At 41.0% G+C, this 23343-nt stretch overlaps 1 protein-coding gene across 2 annotated transcripts in view; it reads left to right on the top strand.

The window, feature by feature from the left end:
• Window positions 1-5822: 5822 nt before the first annotated feature.
• The window catches only part of TXLNB (taxilin beta), a 35419-nt gene continuing 17898 nt past the window's right edge, over window positions 5823-23343 (top strand). For both annotated transcript variants that reach the window (XM_008932354.4, XM_018078086.3), the window contains exons 1-4: window positions 5823-6012; window positions 10922-11338; window positions 13286-13377; window positions 17000-17170. In XM_008932354.4, coding sequence (XP_008930602.2) covers window positions 10936-11338; window positions 13286-13377; window positions 17000-17170 — 666 coding nt within the window. In that variant the 5' untranslated portion in view covers window positions 5823-6012; window positions 10922-10935. The remainder of the gene's footprint in view (window positions 6013-10921; window positions 11339-13285; window positions 13378-16999; window positions 17171-23343) is intronic.

A 23343-nucleotide genomic window follows, 5' to 3' on the forward strand; every position in this document is an offset into this window, starting at 1 on the left:
TTAAAAGACTTCAAAATTACACTAGATATGTGATTTTACAGCATGATCACATCTGAATTGGGCCCAGAGATTTCCCCTGGCAGGTTTAGAAAATGTCCAGGATGACAGCTGACTTGGCCCAACTCTGTTCTCACTGTGTGTTGATAGAAGATAATTTCTAGCTAGAGGAGCATCGTTTTAAAATGCAATTACATTACAAAAATAGACTGTTTCAGGATTCAGTACCTTTTTGAAGTTTCATGCTAGATTTACGTTTGCTTATAATGCTGTAAAGGATCAGTAACTTCACTGCAGTACCAGAATAACTGGAAACAGCTAACACTGCTCTTTCCCTTCCCAATAAATTACCTTTATATATTGGGGAAGAGTTATTTTCAAACAGCAGATATACATTCAAGTGTGACTGCATGCCTCATCTGAGGGTTTACCTTACCTTTTGTGTGACTTTTCAAGTGAAGCTATTCTCAACTTTGCCAAATTCTCCAAATAGCACGTAGCATAATATATTTATGTAGAGTCTGTCTCTTGGGCAAGCTGAAGCAGTGGAAATTGCCCAGAGAAAATTGAAACCCTGATAATTGATTTTGCTAGCTCTTAAAGTTTCAAAAGACTTGAATCTTTCCAAGAATAAATCAAAAACTGTTCAGTAGCAGAGCATAGGGATTCCCTTCAGATTCTTGAAGTGGTTTCCATGCTAAAATTCAGAAATTATATTCTTAGCAATGTAGATTAAGAATTAAATTATTTGCTTAAAATAGTTAAGTCAGTTGCCTACTGGGGTTTTTTGTGTCAGCTAATTTGGCTGCGTTATTAACTGCCATTGGTAGCCAGGATCTTTGAGCTGTAGAAGAAAAAGACCTGTCAAACATTAGGTATATGACAAACCCTTCAGGCCATAAAATCTTATTAGAAGGCAAATCACAACCTTCCAATCCTTTTGAGATTGATTTGGAGCTAGGAAATCTATAGAAAATTGATGCAGTGTGGAACACCTGCTTTGTATATACAAATAAATGCAATTATATTACTCCTCCCCACCTTTTTTTTTTTTTTTACATTGACACAGGACTAAACAAGAGAGAAATGATTCACAAGAGGCCACTATGCAAAATGTCTTATTGGTCCAGGTGTTTATGACATTTCTATGGAAGTAAATTAAGCCCAGTGGAGATTAGTCTTGACAAACTTTTCATTGGGACAGCATAGGACTCTCACAATATCAGTTCAGTCATAGCTGCCAGTGGCAGAAGAACACTGCCAGATTCAACAAGCTTCTGACTTCTAGACCACTGCTCACATATGAACATGTTTCTGTGTCCCAAGACCCTTTATGAGGGCTCTTTCTAAATTCTAATTATGTGGATTATGTTATAGGCATTTCTAAATCCTTCATAGACACTGTACTTTCATTATGTATTTTACATGCCTGCTTGTTACTGTGTATTATCATATTTCATGTATGTTATATTATTATGTAATGACATGAATATATTATAGTCATACTTAAACAGAACAGATCAGTTTTATTTCATAGAATGGTTTGGGTTGAAAGGGACCTTAAACACAACCTACTTCCAACCTCCCTGCCATGGGTAGGGACACCTTCCACTAGATCAGGTTGCTGGAAGTCCCATCCAACCTAGTCTTCAATACTTCCAGGGATGGGGTATCTACAGTTTCTCTGGGCAACCTGTTCCAGTGACTCACCAACCTCACAGTAAAAAATTTCTTGCTCGTATCTAATTTAAACCTAACATCTCTCAGTTTGAAGTCATTACCTCTTGTCCTACCACTATCTGTCCATGTAAAAAGTCACTCTCCCTCATTTTTATAAGCCCCCTTTAGGTACTTGAAGGTGCTGTAAGGTCTCCCCAGAACCTTCTCTCCTCTGGGCTGAACAACCTGAACTCTCTTAGCATTTTTTCACAGGAGAGGTGCTCCAGCTGCCTGGTCATTTTTATGGCCCTGCTGTGGACTTGCTCCAACAGGTCCACGTCTTTCTTGTGCTGAGGATCCCACAGCTGGATGCAGTACTCCAGGTGGGGTCTCATGAGAGCAGAGTAAAGAATCACCTCCCTCAACATGTTGGCCATGCTTCTTTTGATGCAACCCAGGATGTGATTGGCCTTCCAATTATATTTCTAATATAATTGACTGAAATAACAGTATTACAGGAAATGGTTCTGCCCAGGTGCAATATAATATGAAAAACCTGTATCTTTCATAAAATAAATCACAAACTGTTCAGCAGGAAAACTGTGAAAGTTCCTGCAAAATAATAAAAAAATGGTGCTCTCACCAATACGGATCTGGCATTGAAGTAGCAGACCATGGCAGTCCACTCAAGTCTGCATCCTTGTGTCTGACAAGACTGGGAACGATTGTCTCCAGATTTTATTCTGCTGCTGGCAGGCAGGGTCTCATGGAGCAGAGCAGCTACAATTTGGGTGGAAGAAGAATTAAGGCTTGCCATAGCTTGTGGTGAAAAAAAACCCCTCAAAACTTTTTCAAGTGGTTTTAACCAACACAGTATTGCCTTCAGAGAGAGACTGCGTTTTTTAAAGCCCTTGAGCATTTGAGAGAGACACTCTAAACATGAACCATTGGTCTTTTACCTAAACCAAAAAGAATACACAAAACTCCCAAAAGTAACATTAGCACTGGAAGAAGGGAGGAGAGCAGGGAGCATCAGCAGGTGAGACCTGAATCTTGTAATTGAGGAAAATGGCCTAGACAAAGAAAGGAAAAAGTATGTCAGAGAAAGATAGGAAGAAAACCCAAAAGCTTCAATAGCCTTGACTTAATGGTGAACTTATCCTTCTGTTTGGTAAGGCTGAACACATTGAATATTATATAGAGCAAATGATAAATATAAGTGGAAATTTTTTCCTCCCTGGGAAGCCTATATCTTCGGTAGATTTATGTTGCTACTTAATATGTTTAACCCAGAAACAGACAGTTTCTCTGTAACATGCCTAATGATCTTTGTGTAAATACCACTAAGCAACAAAGAGAGTGTAGAGTTATTGATATGCAATCCAGTTCACAGCTGAACGCACCTGTAAGATAAATTCAGCTTTGTTACTGCAAATTCTCAAGGAGTCATCTAGCTTTAATGTAACAAAGGTGCATTTCTCTTCTTTCTCATGTATTAGAGAACGATTTCTTTCTCTTCCCCTAAATAGGGACATGAAATGCTGAAAGCATTGCAAAAGTAGAAACCTCAGAAACAGTGCAGATTTCACAGAGAGCATTTTCAGTCAGCTCTCTCCTCAGTTTGCCAAATGCAACCATCCCAGTGTGCAGAGTCTGAGTGCCAGTCAGTTGGTTGTCCTCAGCATGTAAATTGCCTGCGTGGTAGTTTCAACACACTCCTCTAAATTTCTCTGTCTGAGTTTCACTTTCGGTTCCTAAGGTGGTTATTTCAATTCACAGGCCAAAATCCATCAGATTCCTTTCATCTTCTGAAGTTACACCCACATACTCCCCACAAACTCAGGAACATAGAATTTGTCTGCCTCTTTCTATTTCCTGACTGTACCAGAGACTGTTCTATGTACTTGTTTATTTAGGAACAACTCAGAATATGTAGCTTCGTACTACAAACTAATTTTTATAATGATGATCCCAACTAATTTCTTGTTATCAGTACACACTGATGTCTTAGGGACATGACCAAGTTCCCAGTGCCCAGTGAATCCCAGCATGTCATTTGAGCTGTGATAAGGGTTTTGTGTGGATGCTGTCAGGCTACTGAAAAAAATGAGCTGACATGTAATAGCTATACCACCAGTGAAAGAAAGCAAAGCTGAATGTGTCTTGCCTTGTGTTTGCCAAGGAGTTTGGATATGCTGGAGTAACTTTCTGCATCTCAGCTGTTACTTAGCTCCTTGGTAGCTCAGTTGTGCATTTTGACCTCAGAGCTGCTTTTATTTCAACAGAAAAATGAACAGGGGACTGAAACAGGAGAATTCTCCAATCAGATCAGGAGGAGCACGAAGAGCCCACACAGACTCTCTTATCTTCACTGGTATTCTGCTCTCTCACGCTTCCCTGTCACAAACATCCCCAGAGCTTTATCTTCTCTCAAAACACGTCCAGCCAGTTTCCAACTCTCTCCGCAAGATTTGCTGCAGAAGCCCCTGGCCTTGCAAGCTCCTTTTCATTACCCTTAAATCTGTGACTTCCTTAAGACCACCACTGAGCCACCATCAGTGTCTGAAGAAGATTGTAAGAACTGATTTTCCCTTAAGCCGCAATGCCCACACATGCCCAGACTCTAGGAGCTGCCTTTTCCAAGCAGAGAAACAAGACTAAGGAGAAACCACTCCAAGTGTGAACTGTTTGTCCCATAGACTCTGCCTCCACAAATATAACAAGACCTTTAGTCCTCTCCAGTTAAAGTCTGAGATGCTGGTAACACATGGGCTATTTCTGAACTGGTACTTCTTGATACTGAGCTGTGCAGTACTGTTTTCTCTTACATGCCTTGTAAATCAGGCACAAAACATTTCTGGTTCCTCTAGTGCCATGGTTCAGTTTGAAGGCTTACTCCAAATCATTGTAGTATACATGTGTTTTTCCATGTATTGTTGTTCTGAGCCTTATTTTTTTTCACTGCAGACCAAGTCCAGTTTCTCTTCCATAGCCCTGGCTGCCACTTCCAGCACCAGCCTATCATTTCTCCGTTGTTTGCATATCTGCGTGTTAAAGTGGCCTACATCTCCTTCTAGGGAGTGGGTGGCAGATGGTCCGTAGGTGATCTGGCATCTCAAGATGCTGCCTGAGTGGCTTGAGGGTCACAGAAGCGGGAAATACTGGTAGCTGCATAACCAGTGTGCAGCTGAGCTCCCTCGGGAGCACTCTGCTTGTTTGTGTCAACAACTTTGGGCCAACCTAAGCTGGCAGGGTAACATGCAGAAAGTGGGTCAGGCAGCTTACCTTGACAGCAATAAGAGCACTTGTTTGGGAGCTGCTAGGATCAGCGGGGCAGCTACACCAGCCTACTCCATTAGCATTGCTGCCTCAGTGGGAGAAGTTGGTCAATTCACTGGAGGAGCACCATGATGGCTCGTGCTGGAGCACTTGTTCCATGCGGAGAGGTTGGGGGAAGTGGGATGTTCGGCCTGGAGAAGGGCCAGCTTTGGAGGAGATTATCAAAAGACAGAGTTAGGCTCTTCATACAGGTGTAAAGTGGGAGGACAAGAGGCAAAAGGCACAATCTGGAACAAGGGAAGTTAAGGCTAGGTAAAGAGAAACTTTCACCACCATGACAGTCAGGCAGAACAGGCTTCCCAGAGAGGTCATGCAGTCTCTGTCTGTGGGGGTTTTTAAGACTAATATAAAGCCCTGAGAGACCTGGTCTGAGATCACAGATGAGCTTGCTTCAAGCAAGAGGTTAAACTAGAGGCCTCCTGTGGTCCCTTCCAGCCAGTGAGTCTGTGATTAAGAATCAATCTGTTTTTAACAAATCCTGCCCAAATCCCAGGTTGCAAAGGGCAGTCACAGCTGGGAGTTCACATTATGGAATGCCACCCCAGTCTTTGCAATAGAGACAGAAAAATTCAACCACTTTTGACCAATCCATAGTCAATACAGACAAATTTCACACCACACAGCAAGTCAAGCAGTTGAGGGATTAACGCTTAAATTTGAAGGGTAGCAGCTGTGTAAGTATCCTTCCTTTATTTTCTCTTTCAGAGGGCTGGAGTCTCTAACCTCTTGTGCTATCTCTGTGAGAGCAGGGAACAGCCAACATAGCTAGCTTACGCTGCCAGCCAGCAGGCAGCTTCCCTGTGCACCTATCAGAGACTGTCCCCTACAAAGTGTGCACTCAGTCCCTGCAGTGCTTGCTCCTGCTGTGTCACTCTGTCCTTCCCTCCTCGTTTGGTCTTCCCATCCCTCTTCCCTCGGTGGCAAGATTACAGAGGCAGTGTCCTGTTGCTGGTGTGCCCTTGTCTGAGGTTTCTGCTTGACTTTTTTTTTCTCTGCTCAGCTCTTCTCTTTGCTCGGGTAAGTTAGATGAACAGCTTCCTTACAGTCACTGCTTGGTGGCATGGTGCAAGGGCTTTAATGTGAGTACTTCCCTTTTGGATTGTCAGCACACATTTTCTAGGAATAGCCTTAAAAGCCTGGGCACCATGTGACACCTGAGGAAAATGGGCAAGTATCTAGGGTTGTTGGTGAAAGTAAGAAATGCTTCTTTTAAGAGTGATCAAAAACTTTTGAGATTATTTTGGTAGAGCTTGCCTTGAAGTGAGACAAGGGGCCGTGGCTGGTTTGCTACAACAGTAAGTGATCAAGACTCAGGTGCTGAACGTGAGGTGAGGCAGGGGACTTCAGAAAGTCTCTGAGTCTGCTTCTGAGCCTGTATGGAAACCTGCCATGAAACCTCCAAACTTTTGTTCGGTTTTGTACTAGAAAATTGTGTATAAATCATAAAGCTATTCAAATGTAGCATGTAGCTGGCTTTATCATCACTTTCTGAAGTAATACATAGGGTGGTGTCTAGACTATAAAAAGGTACTTGTATTTTTCTGGAGACTAATTGGAGCTACAGTAGTGTGGGCCATTCCAGAGTTTAATGTTTTCTGCTTTGACATGTTACTGTAGTTCAATCTGGTGTTATGTCAAGGTAAGAATTCTGATTTTATCAGCATATGTTCACTGCAAATATACAAGTGTATGCAAAGCTTTGTTTTAGAGAATTGTGTGAATATGTGAATTTTGAGCATAAAGTGCCCATCCCATTACCCATTTTAGAAATGCTTAAAATAGCTCCTGGCTGCAGAGCAGGCGCCATGTGTCCTTCTGCTGGATACATGAGGAGGCAAAAGCTAAATATAGAACAGTTTGTTAAACCTCTAGAAGTTCAAGCTGCAAGAAGGAAAGGGGGAAACAAATTCCATGAAAAGGAAAGGGAAGCACACTGTCTAACAAAGATAAACAAAACTCTGTGACAGTCTTTAAGACAACCTGCAAGAAAAGCTAAGAAGAAAACATTTAATTTTAATTTTTGCTTTATTCATGCCAGGAGTGTGCCTGGGCAGCAGTGTTGGCTCCAGCAGTGCGAGGTGGGCTGGTGCAGCCCAGCATGGGAACAGCTGCCCCAGCAGCAGAGGGATGGCTGTTGCAGCTCTGCTAAATCAGTCATTGACTCTTGCCTATTGACCTTTTAGTTTGGAAATACTGGCTGTTGTCAAAGCGCAGTGAAGGCAAGTTGTGCTGCAAATGTGAAATATTAAGGGATATAATCAGAGACAAACAAACTCAGCATGTAACGAGACTGATCTGAGCAGCACACCTTTTGCTGTTGCCTCTGAGTGCAGCTGCGGCTGTGTTGTGTGCTTAGCTATTCTGAGAGCTCCATTGCTCTCCTGGGTTTTCCCAAGTTTTTAAAAGAGGAAGGAGGAGAATGCAGATGAGTCTTTCTCACAGAGGTGAGGCAGCAGCACCCTCCGGCTCTTGAGGGTATTTCCCATTGGAGAAGAGGAGGGCCACAGTGACTATCTGTAGAAGCAGCAACCACAAGTGTCCGGAGTCAAGTTTCCGTCCAAAGCACCAGGGCCAAGAAAGGTGCTGATCTCAGAGCTGTGGAACAGGTCCAGAATTTGGGAATGCAGGGGGAAAAGAATAAACAAGATGCAATCGTCAGACTCACTCAGATAACTGGTCAGTCCTCCCCTTTGCCATAAAACAGGATAAGGCTGTGTTGGAAATTTAGGTACCTGGAGGCAACAGTAATGGTAGTAGGAGTTGCAAAACTCACGAGGTGGGTAGTCTAAAATTAGGCAAGTCTGAGAAACCAAAGAATTCCTCTTCTGGACTCAGTCACCTAATTTTTAGGCATTACTGTGTCTAAGATAGTATATAATGTAAACACTTTGGGTCTTGGTGAAATTGGCACTGAAAGTCTTTTATGGCCTGATAAGGCAGAATTCCTTATCTGCATCAAGCTTAAACAGGCTGGAGCATGAGGAGAACCAGGGCCAAATGCAGTAAAATCTCCCAGCGTCAAAGGCTGTAAGCAGGCAACTATCAGTGGATGAGAGCTGCCCTGTCTCCCTCAAAATAAACTCCGTGAAGCTGTGGAAGCTGTTGTGCAAAAGAAGGTACAGAAGTCTTCACAGGCATTGTGTTTGTGCTAGAAAGAATTTATCAGACCTCTGGTTTAGCCTGAAGAAGAACAAAGGAAAACATTTGGATATTTATTTGTGTGAGTAAATACAATCTCTGGTATGACCCAGCAGGTGGGCATCCTTGGGTTAAAGGTTCATTGCTGGATGTTTATGGGGTTCCTGCCTGCTTACTGTTCTGGGCTTGTGGACAGGACCTCAGAGGATGCACATTGCTATGGTTTCAGAGACTGATTATAACTAATCTCCTTCTAGCTAGGAATGTATGTTAGGGATGATTTCCTGCAAGGCCAGCTTGTAAACATCTTGATTCTAACAATCCAGTTTCTCTTTCATTCACCCATGCTTTTCCCTTATTACTGAGCAACACCATGCATAGATCGATTGTTGATTTAAAGCCTGCTGTATTTGCAGGCATACTTCGTGTTTAATGTAAGAGGAAACCTTTAGCCAGACAGTGCTGGTCCGTGAGAGATGAAGTTGGGAGTTGGGAGGCACCTAAGGGAGAGAGTTGAGGTGTGATGACAACATCAGTTTGTGCCTTCTTACAAAGAGAGGGAGATAGTCAGAAGAGAAGTTCATGTTTGGAAATTGAACATTTTGCAATCCTGTTCTTCTTCTGTGATGAACATATTAAAAAAAAAGAGTTTTGTTATGCCTAAACAAGAGCTGGTGATCTTGGGTTTTCTAGCTGATTGATTCCAACTGCCAATTAGCTCAAATTAATGATTACAATTGTAAACACTAGACTGAACATGTCAGAGATAAACACATACTTTGTGGAGCTTCTAGCTTAGCATTTACAGTACTCTCAGTGACCATGAATTATTTGGCAATCAATTAGCCCTAGTTAAAAAAAAGATCATAAACTGTAGGCTAATATTCATGCTATCTGGAATTATTTACCTAAATTGCATACATAAGGTCTTATGTTTCAGTGTAAGTTAAACTCAATATGACATCAAATCAGACAGATATAATTTGACAATCATTTTGCAGTGATATCATGACAATGCCACAAGGAGGACAGAATGGAATGCAACTGTCTGAAGGGTCTGTGAAACAAGGTCCAGACAACTGCCTAAGCCATTTCTTCTGGCAAGTTGTACCTATGGGAGGACTGCAGGGGCATGGATTTATAGCTATGAGTTTTCAAGCACATCCTGAGCCCCAGTCAAAGTTTTCAATTATTTGCTTGAGAGATGATAACTCATTTGACTATCTTATCTGCAGGCCTAGTCATATAGAAAATCAAATCTTGAAAAACGTTGTTTTAGTGATGGCCATCACTGCACTTTCAAACATCACTTTGACTGGGGAGAGTTTAATAAAAAACATCAAGTCATTTATTACAATAAATGACATCTCTCTTATCATATACCACCTTTGGCCATGCTAGTTTACAATTTTGAAAGCTGAAGAAATTTAGACACTATAGAAGATATATGTTACAGCCTGCATGAACAGGGAACAAAATGCTTCCCAGTAAGCTCCATGTTTTCAAAGCAAGTTGTCTTTTAAAAAATAAGAAAGGAACTGCTTCAGATGCTAGAACAGAACCAACCAAACAAGCTTCTTCCTCTCTTCCTTCCCCACTGGCACCATTGTAAATCACATCATTAAAGAGAGGAACAAAAATCAGCCTGAAGAAGACCAAGAAAGGGCTCATGGTTGAAAAGAGTATAGTCTGCAGTCAAGAAGAAGTAGAGGCTAGTTGCAGAGCAAGGCCCACCTGTGCACCCCCTCTGGACTACTTCTTGAGGGCAACACAGTGGTGCAGCAGCTCTGCTGGCACTCTGAGAGGGAAGGAGCCTTCTCTACACCGAGTTTTTTAGCTACATGCAGCTTCTGCTGGCCCACACCTTGCAGAAGCTAGGAGCAGGTGCCTAGGATGCTCTTGCTGACACCCTCATTGCCAGTTTCTGGGTAAACTGGAGCAGGCTCTGAAGAAACACAGGTATGTTTGGGACTCTGTATTTGCCTGGCTCACTGCAGCTGCTCAGAGACATGAGGAATCAAAGGTTTCCCTTTGCAAACTGGGAATAAATTAGCTGAAATGCATCCTGGAAAACACCATGGACTATCAAACCATGTTATGTCTGGTTGGTTTTATTTCACTGTGATTTATTCTTATTTTTGTACTTTGTCAAACAAGATGTCAGCATCATGCAGCAAGTACAAGAGAAGGGTGGTTTAGAGCTGTTTATCTTATTCTTTGCTGTTATTGTGACAGTACCAAACCAGATCTCTTGTACATCAAGCACCATGCTGGGCTTTCCAAGGGCACAGCACAATTTTCAGTGCACCAGTTTCATTTAAAATATTTTTCATGATTATTGACTTAACATGTGCTGACAGGGGAAAAATAGGAAATGAAACTAATGCAGCTCTGAAGTGAAGCTGCCTATATCGGTAGCCAGCGTTGCAGGTAAACAGATCAAGAAAAGTAAACGTGGTAAATGGTGTGCAGGGAGGAAAATGGTATAAGTGACTCAGGTGTCATTTCATCTGTCATTGCTGGCAATGGGAATAGGAGGTTTTCCATTTTCAAGTGATAGATTTGGGTAGGTTTTTCTCTTGGAAAGTATATAATTTGCTTTTCTCCTTGCAGGCAAATCACCTTGGTTATTTATTTAAGTGTGATATATTTATCAAGCCAGAGCTAATGGATGAGATGCCATTCCAAATTTCACACAAAATCACTCGCATGCTGGCCAAGCTTTGGGAACAGTTCGATGACTAATTCTGTGTGCTTTTAAGTCAATCCTCCATTTGTTTGCTGTCAGGTACTGCACTAGGAATGGAGAACGACCAGTCTCCAACATCACCTGAGCAGGATACCCAGGGGCAGAGTGGGGACAAACCTGCCCCTGGCTTGGTGTCCCCTGCTCCAGCCCCCACAGAGCAGCCAAGTGCCGGGCCCGAAGAAGCCACGTGTGACATCTCAGAGGAGCTGAGCCGGCAGCTGGAGGACATCATTAAAACCTACGGGTCTGCCACGAGCCTGATGGAGAAGGAAAACACTTCCACAGGAACTGAAAAGCCTAAGAAGGGAGAGCAAGGCATCTTGGAGGATGCAGAGTATGAAGATGGAAATGAGGAGAGTGAGAAAGAGAAGCTGGTTCCTGGGGATGCTTGCAGAGCAAAGGAGCCCAGCGGCAACAAGGAGCAAAAGCTGGAGAAGAAAATCCTGAAAGGACTAGGCAAGTATTTACATACACAGCCCTTCTGCAAACACAAGTAAGAACTCCCTTGCTCTTTTCCATTTTAAGTCTCTGCCATGGATAATAGGAACCTTCAGTTACCACTGAAAATTACAGTGACCATTACATCTTTTCTCTAACTAGTAATTTATTTTTTTTTGCATTACCATGTAGGCTGGATCAGATATTAGTCCTTTTAAAAAGAAAAGAGCTTAGGATTGTATCACACAAATCTAATGTACTACTGAGCCGCCCAAAGTGGTTATCCACAGCTGTCAGCCTGACAATACACTGCACAAAGTCACTTCTCAGACAAAGGAAAACCCAGTCTCTTGTTTGTGCCTCAGTATTCTTTTCCTGCTTCCTCAGGTATGACTACTCACCAGTCACAAAGGTGCTAATGGTGCTACTATGTGGCGTGGGAACCTGCAGAACAAATTCAGTCATACCCAGGTTATTTTTGATTTAGCAAATTTTAGGAAGCCTCTGGACTCATTATGGACTATACAAAATAAACTAATACATTTATTCTCTCTAAGCACAGCGCTTAGAGAGCACTTCAGCCCTGCTAGGGCTGTTAGCTGAGCTAGAAAGAAGTCTCAGCAAGTTTTTGTACAGCTTGTCCTTTCTGCTGGGCAGCCACTAGAGAGCAATGTAGTCACATTCCAATCTAACAAACATGTAATTTATTTTCCTTCCTGCATTTAACTCTGGCCAATCTTCAAGCTTCTGCTTTGCATGAGAACTCAAACTCAATCACAGACTAAGCCTGTAGAGGAATAACCACAGAATGTTCTTACAGGCAAGGCACTAAGCATAGGACAGATTATAGATTTTTTTTCCCAAATTCCTTGAATTTCCAGAAGAAAGTTCCTCAGTTTCTATTGTCTTGGCTTTGGTGCAGTTATTGGTACCTCAGTAAGCTCACTGAAAACCCTACCAACACACAGTGCTCCAGTTGCACTTGCAACAGTTTTCACACTAGGATTTGATTTTAGCTCTCTTCAACTTATTTATACAGATGCTGTAGAGAGAATTTAGTGTGAAATAACGGATTTTCTCCACTGACAGTACTTCTGGACTGCACTAGACTTGAAATGGAAAAAGTCCAGCCTAAAGCAGAAAGCAGATTTTGTCTCACAGCCTTGGGAAAGGGGAGCATTTGGAAAAGCACATCTAAGCCCCTGGCACCACAGCCAACCTTATCTCCTGGGATGCCAGGGACACTTTGTATTTGATGAACAAGTGGTGTTCAAGCTCAAGCTCATGCTTGGGGCTGAAATGAATACTGAGAGGTATCAGAGGAAAAGCAACACTTAAATGGCTATGCAGTGATTTAGCTATTCACACCCCAGAGAGCTATCAGACTTTCTCTGGTATACATACTCTATTCACCAACTCATGGAACTGATTTACACCACTATCATGTAGCTCAGACCTGGCTGGCAGTACCTACTACTCTCTGATTGTTGACTTCCACACCACAGTCTCCGTACCTAACTTAATCTTCCTTATGTCATGTATGAGTTGAGCAGCAAAGGAGCTGAGTACACCAGTTCTGATCTGCTTTCACTTGCAAAGAGATCTATTCCTGGGCCTTCAGGGTCCAGGCCCTTTCTCTCCCTATTTCAGTCAAATGTGCCATGTATGTGACCTAAACATGTTGCAAAAACATTCAATGAAAATCAGATTACACAGGACAAAAGCATTTCAGAGATAACGCTTTTGCTAGAGTAGAGCACATTACTGAGGTCTGAAATGGAGGAAGATTCTAGCATGTTTGTTCTTATGGCGAAAACCCCAGAAGTTCATAGCAAAAAATATTCCTTTCCTTCCAAAATACCTCATTTCTCTCTGAGTTTTTCCAGATCCATGCATCAAACAACCAATTTTATAAAAGAACATCAACCAAACTACCATCAAATCTCCTCTTCTTCTTTTTTGAAGGAAAAGAAGCCACCCTACTGATGCAAAGCTTGAATAAACTGAATACTCCAGAAGAGAAGTTGGACCTGCTGTTTAAGAAGTATGCTGAGTTGGTTAGTACAGTATTGGTTCTTTTCTGTACAATCTGTCCATATAGGAAGGTATAAAAAACTTGTCATGCAGCATGGTCAAATCTCATGTAATGGTACTGTCTGTTGTGCTAAATGAATCCCAAAATAATTGTCATGGTCAAATAATTATGGGTAAGATGGAGAAAAAAAAGTAAAAAGTGAGGAAAACAAGCTGAACTTTGGGTCAAAATGTTGATGAGGCAGAATATTCATACTTAAAAGCAAACCTACCAAACTGACCCACACTGGAGACTAATGCCTAGGCTTCTGTCTTCACCTTCTGCAAGGAGTTTTGCATGCATCTGTAAGTGGGTATTTCTTTAAATTACGTTTCAGTCATTTAAATAAAATGAAAATAATACAGGACTTAGTATAAAATATTAGGAAGCAGATAATAGCCAACTGGGACTAATCGTAAGAGAAAACACAACACAATGAAATGAAGAATCAAAGCCTCTGCCAACATAACATCATCCCTATAACAATGCCACCTACCCAACTCTGTTCTTTCCACACTGATGATGGGTTATTTTCAGATTAATTTTTTTCTAAGTAGTCAGAGGACTGTATGAGCATAAGCTGTGAAAATCTTTCAAATTAAAAGGCTGCAGCATTTTACAGTTTGTGGAGTGCTGAAAAATGTGCCAAGCAGATCATTGACTTTGTAATTGGTTTTATGCACAGATGTGTCCATGTCTCATCATAATGTGAAGTTTAGCTTTCCCTTTTTTCACATGAAATCCTCTGTTCATGCTTTATCTCATGCTTAAAGGGAATTCATGCTCTCAGATTAACTGAAATAGGTCTTCTTCCTCTATAAAGTACTCTTCACTGCATTCAAACATCACTGCAGCAATGTATAAAACAGGGACCTTATTTCCAGTAACCCATGGAGGAGAAAGGTGCTAAAACAAAAATACTGAGCATTTGTTTCTGACATACTGTGCAATGTCACTGAAATAAATCATTCAATAAATACAACTAAAATCTTGTTGGAGAAAGCCTTACACTGCTCACTCAGTGTGGCTGAGGGGTGTAGTGTGATTAATAGCTTGTCAGCTCTCTCTGCTCCCTCTTGTCTATCCCCATCACACACTTCAGATCACATCTTGTTTTGCTGAGTTGTTTTCCACCCAGATCAGCTCCCTGGTCTGGTGAGCCATGTGGTGACACAAACACATGTTGCAGCAGAGGCCACGGGAAGATGTAGCCATGTGGCAGACTGAGCTTCCCCTGCTTTAGGTAGTGTTGGGGCTGGCTGTGGCTTAAGAGGTTCCTGGTACTTGGGGACCCAATGCAGCACTGACCCTTCCCCATGGCCAACCAGCAATATGATATTTATCTGTCAGCACATGCCCTGGCACAGTCTGTAGTGACTGTGAGTACACAACAGAAGGCATCAGGGAAGAGCATGGGCTGGTGAAGGAAGAAGCCATGCCTGTGAGGTTGGGGAAGCAAGACAGCATAGCCATTTGGGCACAAGCTGTGACTGCCTTATTTTCAGAGATCTTGAGGGTCTCTCGTAAGTGTTGAGTGCAAGAACCATATGCTAATAAATAAATAAATGTAAGTGTTGTCATCGTCTGCAGTGGGGTCAAGATAAAAGATAATTTTTCCTAAATTAGTTGTTTATTTCTCTAGATCAGCCTTCCAAAAATCGTAATTCCTTCTATTTGCATTTAATTTTAGCTTATATTTCATTAATTATTCTTAAAAATTTATCATTGGCAGCCCTTTTGTCATTCCTGTTTACCCTTTCTCAGTGCAAAAGTAGTCTTAGATATTCCTGAGAACTTTGAAATACAAGTTTCTAGTACAAGTTATTTTAATGGGAAAAAAAAAAAAGGCAAAAAGACTTCTTTTGGAAGACTTCTTTTATTATGATTAAGACTTACTTTATTCTAAACCACCTATCTCATGCAGAGTTTGAGCGAATCGTGAAATTTGGGTAAATCATTATCCACTCAGCACTGGCTGCACATGCAAAACGTGAAGCAAAAAGAACATTTTTTATGTTTCTCAAATGAAAGCGGAAGGGAACAAAATTAAGCTTATAAAGGAAAAAAAAATTCAGCCTTAACTACAGAAAGGCTATTTTTTTTCCTACAATACTAGAAAAAATTATTTCGGTGCTTGAATAGATTGGAAAGGCCCTATTCTGATCTATGGGAGTAAAACACAATGCGCACGCTGAAAGTTGGACATAAACTGTAAATATACTCCAAGCTGATGACTGCACTGTTTTGTGGTACACAAAAGGTGTGATTTGATTAATAATACACAGAGGTCTCTACTGGAAGCATAAATTACAGAACAACTGCAGAAAACAGATCCTCGGGCAGAGAAAGTGTAAAAATATGATGCTTGTTGACTGTCTTGTTTGAGCTGCACATCATTCCCTGGTGCTCACAGACTTTCCCAGTCATACTGAGGTTAATAATTAATACTAGTGGTACTATATTATTAGATAATATAGTCTTAATAGCAACTGTTATTATTAAGGTTTGCATGTTGCAGATCATGTGCTAATATTTTTCAACAAGAAAACATCTAGACTTCAGAAATATCTCACAATGTATGCACGCCTGTGATACAGTGGGGAGGGCTCTTGTGTGTTGGAATGGGAGATGAAATCATTAAAAGCTTCAGAGGGAAAATGCTTCTTTGACTTGACTGTTAATTTACAGTACAGGAAATTTTTTCCAAGCAGACTCTAATAGGCATGTGTCAAAAGAAATGACCAGACTGTGCAGGGACTGATATTAGCAATTCTGTTGCTGCCCCTCACTCTCCCCTCCAAATACACTCTCCTCCCCACCAGCCCTCTAGGGAAGGCAGGAGCCATGCACCCACAGGAATAGGAGGTTCTCAAATGAACATCAGGGACTGTCCACATTTCCTTCAGTAACTATATGGAGACAAAAAGCCTAAAGGAGTTTTCACTTCCCATAACCTACCTCTGTTGATGACAGGACCTCCAGAAACACAACTGACAGATGCTGCCACATGGTCCTGTGAACAAGAGGAGCCTGGCAAGAGTAGGTGCCCACATGACATTTTGGGAAGCTCTTCCCTGAAGAGAATTCTCCTCCATCAGCAACAAGGCTCCCATACAGACAGCATTCTTGGTTTCCAGCACTTGTCTTGCTATTTTTTCCAGAAGGTTCCTGGGTATTTGGGAAGCCACTTTTATTTCAGGAAACTGTAAAAAAGAATGAGCAACTACTGTGTTATCTCATGATCTGGAGAAATCTCACTGCATAAAGCACTACTGACTGTTCTAGTTCCTAAAGCCAAAACAAAAATAAAAACCTCACAGATGTCCTTCAAAAAAACTCAAACCAAAGAAGGAAGGACTGAAATGGTGTGACAAGAATGTTAAAAATTGTGTTCACCACCCACACTACAGCAGACTTGGGACTGTTGCAGTGAGCAGTCTTGGGACTCTCTCCAGCTCCCTCTCTCCTCTCCCATAAGCACTGATGAATACAAAACATTTCCTAAGAGGTTAAGAAAGTGTGAACACTCTCTAAACCAAAAAAAGCTCATTTTCTTTTCTTTTTTTGCCTGTCTTTTTTCATTTTAATCCCTGTTTCCTGCCCAGCTCGAAGAACACCGTGCCGAGCAGAAAAAGCTGAAGTACCTACAGAAGAGGCAGGCTCAGATCACCAAGGAGAAGGACCAGCTGCAGAGTGAGCACAGCCGAGCCATCCTTGCCCGCAGCAAGCTGGAGAGCCTGTGCCGGGAGCTCCAGAGGCACAACAAAAACCTCAAGGTGGGTGGTGGCCTTAGCAAGGTACTGAGCAGTGGAGAGGAAGAAGATGCTGATGCCTTCCCATCTTGCTCTAGTACCAGGTCAAAGAGACGTTTGCTTCTGTACTTGCAATATAGAATTATATGTTATAATTGTATTTATAATAAGTACAATATATATACTATATACTGTATAATATATGTAGTATATAATATATATATAAATATATAATATATAATTATATGTTTTAATTATATATCATGTAATTATATGTCTTGAGGTCCATTTACGCCAAGACCTCTTTATTTCTCATTTGGAAATATCCAAGCACTTTTGGATATTGTGTTTGCCCACACTAGTTGTAAGCCCTCCTTGCATGATCAGGGAGCTCAGCACAGAGAAAAGCAGTGGTGCTAACAGACCAGGTCCCTGAGACTGCAGATGAAAATGCATGTGCATGGACAGAATAACAGGGACACCAGCTTTGCTCCAGTGGACTCACAGAATGCTGGTGGGTATTTTCACGTAATTTGAGTACTTGGGGTTTTCAAGTGATTTGTGAAGGTCAGTCAATCAAGACATTTGCCTCAAGACATCAAACATAAGACAGGAAGAATGCCAACATTGTGAAAGTAATTTGGATTACAAGAATCAGTTCAAAGAGGAAATTTTCTGGAGTATCAAAAGGCTGGGATCCATATGTCTGCCTATTGCTTGGTGCATCACACCATTTAAATGTGAAATTTATAATATGTTTATGCTTTGTGAAAAATTGTAGGTTCACAAAGTATGTTACTGTTGTGATTGTCCTTTTTTTCCTGAGGACATGTTAGTGATGGTGGTTGTATTATTATACGAAAAGCCTCTGCTTTCATCTATTCAAACCCCTTCTTTATGGGGATATAGTTATGTATAGAATTACATATATGAATTGTCAGCAGCAAGAATTCCACCTGATATAACCCCTATTAACTGTAATGGATTTTCATTCATTTTCACCAGCTCAGGAGTGGGCCTTCAGGGTGTAGCTCTAACTTTCGTTGTACACTGGTAAGAATACATCTGGGAGAGGGCAGTGGTCACACATATATTTAAACTGTGTGCTAGTAGAAGGATAGAAGCAGTTTAACAGATGGGCAAACTAGAAGCAAACCTCTGTGCCCAGTTATAGTAGCACAGAACTGGTAGAGAAAATTAAATATATGCCTGTAATTTGTACCAGATCTGAACTGTACTTTAATACTGATTTACACTGATTTACCAGACTGTCTGTGGGCAAAATCTTTCAACAGAAATACAAGCCAGTTCTAAAGTGAATTAAGAGTACAGAGTACAGTGCTTTGCATAGCCTTAACTGAGATTACTAAACAAATAATATTAGGGGAACAAGTTGGTGGAGACTGGGGTATAAAGAAAACCTAGTTATATTTGGAAAACATATTTGGAACAAATTTGGTTGAATTTCTCACACAATTACCCAGCTACTTTATGCTTATTAATCTCGTTACTAGAGAGCATGATTTTCCCTTCCCCTTTGTATATAAATATTTCATCACACATTTCAGCTTTACATTTAGGAAAGTCTCTTTCCAGCACCTTTCCACTTGTTGGACTGTTTTGCCTTGTGACTAAGGTCCTCTAAATAAACCTATCAATTTCAGACAGTTCTGATTTTTATCCTGTGCTTATGCCAGATGAGTCAGGAAAGGTACCTGAGTTGATCTGGTAGTAGGAAGAAGTGTTCAAATTCTGGCCACTTCTTTCAAAGAATTTGGAGACCTTTTAAGAAACCCAGTATACCATCTTTCCTCTGGTTCCTGGGCTTTCAGTGTAGAAAAAACAAAGTTAAATAAGACAGTAAGACAAAATAGACTTGCAAAATATACGTGAATTAAATTAATAAACAAAGGCATTCATTATCTTTATCCAGTTTCATCTCTCTGAGAATTTTAGCATAGTTCTTGGAATATCTGCCTTTAAGCTCTAGCTCCTGGAGATCTGTGACTCTCCAGAAACTCATGTTCTGTTTATTTGAGCGCTATTTTCTTTCACTTAAGACTGTACTGAGAGGGTCCAAAAGAGGAAAATCTATCAAATGTTATTTTTAAAATCTCATACTTAAATGTTTTTATTTTGGTTTTGGCAGGACAGAGAAGCTGATTCATAATTTTTTAGTGCTTGGGATTAGCACCTCTGATTATGTTCCAAATCATGAAAAATAAAATCTGTAGAAGATTGTGCCATTTCAATAACAAAAGAGAAACCTGGCCTGCCCAGATCATGAACCATCTTTGACTTACCATGTGGTATATTGTATGCACATCACGTCATGTAAGTGTCATCTTCACTCAGCTGGTGTGTGGAATTCCCATTAACTGGAGATCCATGCAGCCAAGTGGTGATGAATATGCAATGTGGAGCTGTATTGAAAATCCACAGGGTAGATCAGAGAAGAAAAATTTCTGGTTAGTATTGGATACCAGCCTCAAATTCTGACTTGCATACAGCCCAGGTATTCTGATTATTTCCTTGCAGTTACACAGACATTTAATTCTCCCTCCAAGAAAAGCAGAATAAAGGTTCATGAAATAGCAGAATGTATTCCCACTGCAATAGAGAGTAGGTCTCCTATGAAAAAGAGCAATTAATTTCTCTGCATGGAGTTCCTGTTCTGTCAATTATCTGACAGTTTGGTAGCTACTTAGTATCTTGCAGTGACATGAAAATCTCAGGTACCCTGTCCTTCCTGCCAACCAGGCATTAAGTAATGACTTTCATACAAATGTCACAAAAGTCAACAGCTTTGACTGTGGGCTCAGCTTCAAACTGGCTCAGACTGTGGTGCCCAGGAATGAAGAAAACAGTTAATTGAAAAAAAAGAATTCCACTCTTATATCCTCTTGGCTGATAGGACTTCAGCAGACCAACAGTCTTCTTGAGCTGGCCCAGAGAGGCATGAAGACAATTCCAGAGACAATCACACTCTTCTATTTTCAAATTATCTCACATTCCAGTGCTAAATCCCAAAGTGCAAAATATCCTTGTCTTGATTTTACAAGGTTTTATTCAATTCATTCTTACATTTTTAGCAGCAAAACACCTGAGCAAAAGCAATATTACAATAGGATGCAAGAATATGTCTTTGAAAGGTTGACATGGATTGTGAAGATTAAGAAAAGGCAGAGAAAAAAGAACAATAGTTTATGGCTGGACTTCAGCTTTCCACAACTGGAAATCTAAAAATAATTTACAATGCTTTATTTTTCTCACTAAAATTGAACACTTAATTAAAAGCTACTAAAAGAATAAGTAGAAAGTGAAGCATCTGACATCTGTATGCATGCTAGGAATTAACCATGATGATGCTGAGAATTCACTACCCCAAACACCCTCTGCTCTGCTCCCTAAAACCAAGTCAGCCAGAAGCTCTGGACTCCACGCAGCTACTTCAGCTACAACAGCAGTAACACAAAACAGTAATCAGTCTTCAAGACTCCCATTTGGGGGAAATCTTCAGGATTTTACTTTACACTGTGTTGTCTTGAAATGGGAAACACTAAGGAAGTATTCGAAAAACATGCATTTTCTCAGGTGCCAGGGATTGGTACAAGCAAAGAGCTGAGGCTGTAGCCTTGCAATAATAAAACCTAGGTGATAATGATGATTTGAGGTTTGCCAGACTGTGCCTGCCCAGGTGAGATGGGTGAAGGGGAGCTGGCCCCACAGCCCTGAAGCAGAGCTGGCAGGGATATAGAGCTTTGATGCTGACACCGTGGGCATCCAGCCCTCTCCTTGGCTCCAGTGCAGACACAGCCTCAGCCCTAGGCTAGTAAAGGCTCAGGTTTAAAGCAGACATCTCCAAAGTCCTATCACTATTCTCATAGTATTATTGGTAGCACTTAGAAGCCTGTGAGATTAAAATTGTATTACCTTAGGGACCAGGCACCGGCCTACTGTTAGCTGGGCACTAGCAGCAACGCAGCGAGCTCCACTCATGGCAAAGCACTGAGCACAGAGGCTTTTGGTCTTGGGCACAGGGAAGAGGCAATGCCTGTCAGTCTGTGCAGTGCTGTAGCCACACAGTTGTCCTTCAGCTCAGCCAGCTCCTCTCACCCACACTGAGCCTTAATCTGTGACTGGGATCTCAAGGATTTAACAAATGAGGGACTCTGAGGAGCTCTCTGGCACACACACCAGGGCCCCTCCCCAAGCAAATATCCTCCTCAAATATATTTTTCTCTGAAGCAGAAAAGATCCAGAGAAATACTGTGTCTTGCAACCAAATTCTTGCTGGCTCAGTGTCTTAACAATGAATCTATATATTGTCTCTGTGCTCTGTATTGCATAATTATTTTACCTCAGAAGAGCAGGAAATAAGATCCTCTGAGGAACACATGCACAGAGTGTTGGTTTGTGTACATTTGCATGATTGTTACTCTCAGGATGTCTTATTTCACCTTGTAACAGAGCTGTTTGGTGTGACAGATGCACAATCCACCTTTTTTTTTATATTCAGCTGGATTTATTACTCCACAGAGCTTTAAATCACAGTAGTGATGTGTTATAACACTATTTGGTCTACTGAAACAATAAATTTTTTGAGGAAGGATGTTTTGAAACCATAGAAATAGGACTCCAGACATGCAAGTTCAATTTCTCACTTTGACTTCCAGAAGTGAAAGCACCTGGTCATTCTTTTCCCTGCTCAGGGCTGCACTTCTATAATGAAGAACTAAGAGGCATGAAGAGTTTTTTTAACAGTGTATTAGAGGTTGTGCTGGTTTAGAAGTAAACCGGTAGGAGAAATGAACCCAGCTCAAGAGAGATTGCAAGTCAGAGTTACAATTTATTAAAAAGATTATAATAAATACAGTGATACAGAGAAAACTGGTTTTAACCCCCAAAGACAGATGTATAACTCAGCACCCTGGGACAAGAATAGAATGGGGTTTGTTACCCCTGTGCTGAGCACCACGTGGTCTCCCTGGGGGCAAAGTAAAAGGAAAGGAAACCTGTTGGTCCAGATGATGGTCACAGTCCTCTTGAAGTAATGATCGCAGTCTTGTAGAGAGTGGCAGTTGCAGTCCTAGTGGACTTCTGGTCCTCCTCTGGAACTAACAAGTGGTACCAGAAGTTCCAAAACCCCAAGATTATATATGCTTAGGTTCAGTACCTCCCCCAGGGTGGGGAGTTTCACAATGGGTGATTTAACTCTGTGAGTCATGGGATAACTCTACTTTGGAAAAGCTTTCTTTTACTAGAAAAAATTTAAAGAAAAAGTGACTAGAAACAGAACACAACTCAACTGCTGGTCAAGCAAAATGTTTCAAAATCATTCTCACCAACTGAAAAAAAAAATAATTGGAGAGCTTCTCTTTCATCTTGCTGCAAATTTTCCATGTGTCCAATTTCCAATCCAGGTACTGAACCAGGACCCAATCTCCAAGTCACTTGCCCAGCTCCACCTGACATTCTTTCTTTCTCTTAAAAGGGAGAGTTCTTCTGGTTTCATGTTTCTCTCTTTGTGAGCATACACATGTGTTCTTGTGTAAACTGCAGAGCACAGCAGGGCTTCATGGTGATTTCTGTGCACATTCATGATACAAATTATACCCTATTAGAGTTAGCTAAGGCTTTATTCAAATATATTTACAGAAAATATCCATATGCAGTGTCATCAGAGATTTTTATGTAAATGACTATGCTAGTTGAAACCTTACTAGAGTATGCCATTTGCATGCTATGGAGTGAGTTCTTAAGATGGTTCTGGCATGATTTGTAACTACAGCAGATATGGTCCTAGCCACTCTGTATCAGGGTTACATTCCACAGAAGGACAAGCTGTCCTGGAAGCAAAAGTAAGGACTAAAAATAGTCCATATTTCTGGATCCAAAGCAATGAATCCAGATTCTTTCTGCATTGTCTTTTATATAAACAAATCTAAAACAGAATTTCAATAATAGGTAAAAAAAATAATTCTGAATGTCTGCTTTGATTCTGTAAGAAACTGCACACAAGCTTTCCTTGATTCCACTCACTAATAAATTAGTGCAAATGTTTATGTTGGTTAAAAAGTAGGGGAAAAAACTTGAGGAATTGGAATGGATTCTTCAGCAAGTGATGAATTTCTCTTAAAACTAAAATCCCAAAGGCCATACATTTGATATGAAGAGTCCTAGTTAACAGGAGGTAT

Source organism: Manacus vitellinus, unplaced genomic scaffold, assembly GCF_001715985.3.
Source record: "Manacus vitellinus isolate BGI_N305 unplaced genomic scaffold, ASM171598v3 scaffold_4_pilon, whole genome shotgun sequence".
In the NCBI taxonomy this organism is placed as follows: Eukaryota; Metazoa; Chordata; class Aves; order Passeriformes; family Pipridae; genus Manacus; species Manacus vitellinus.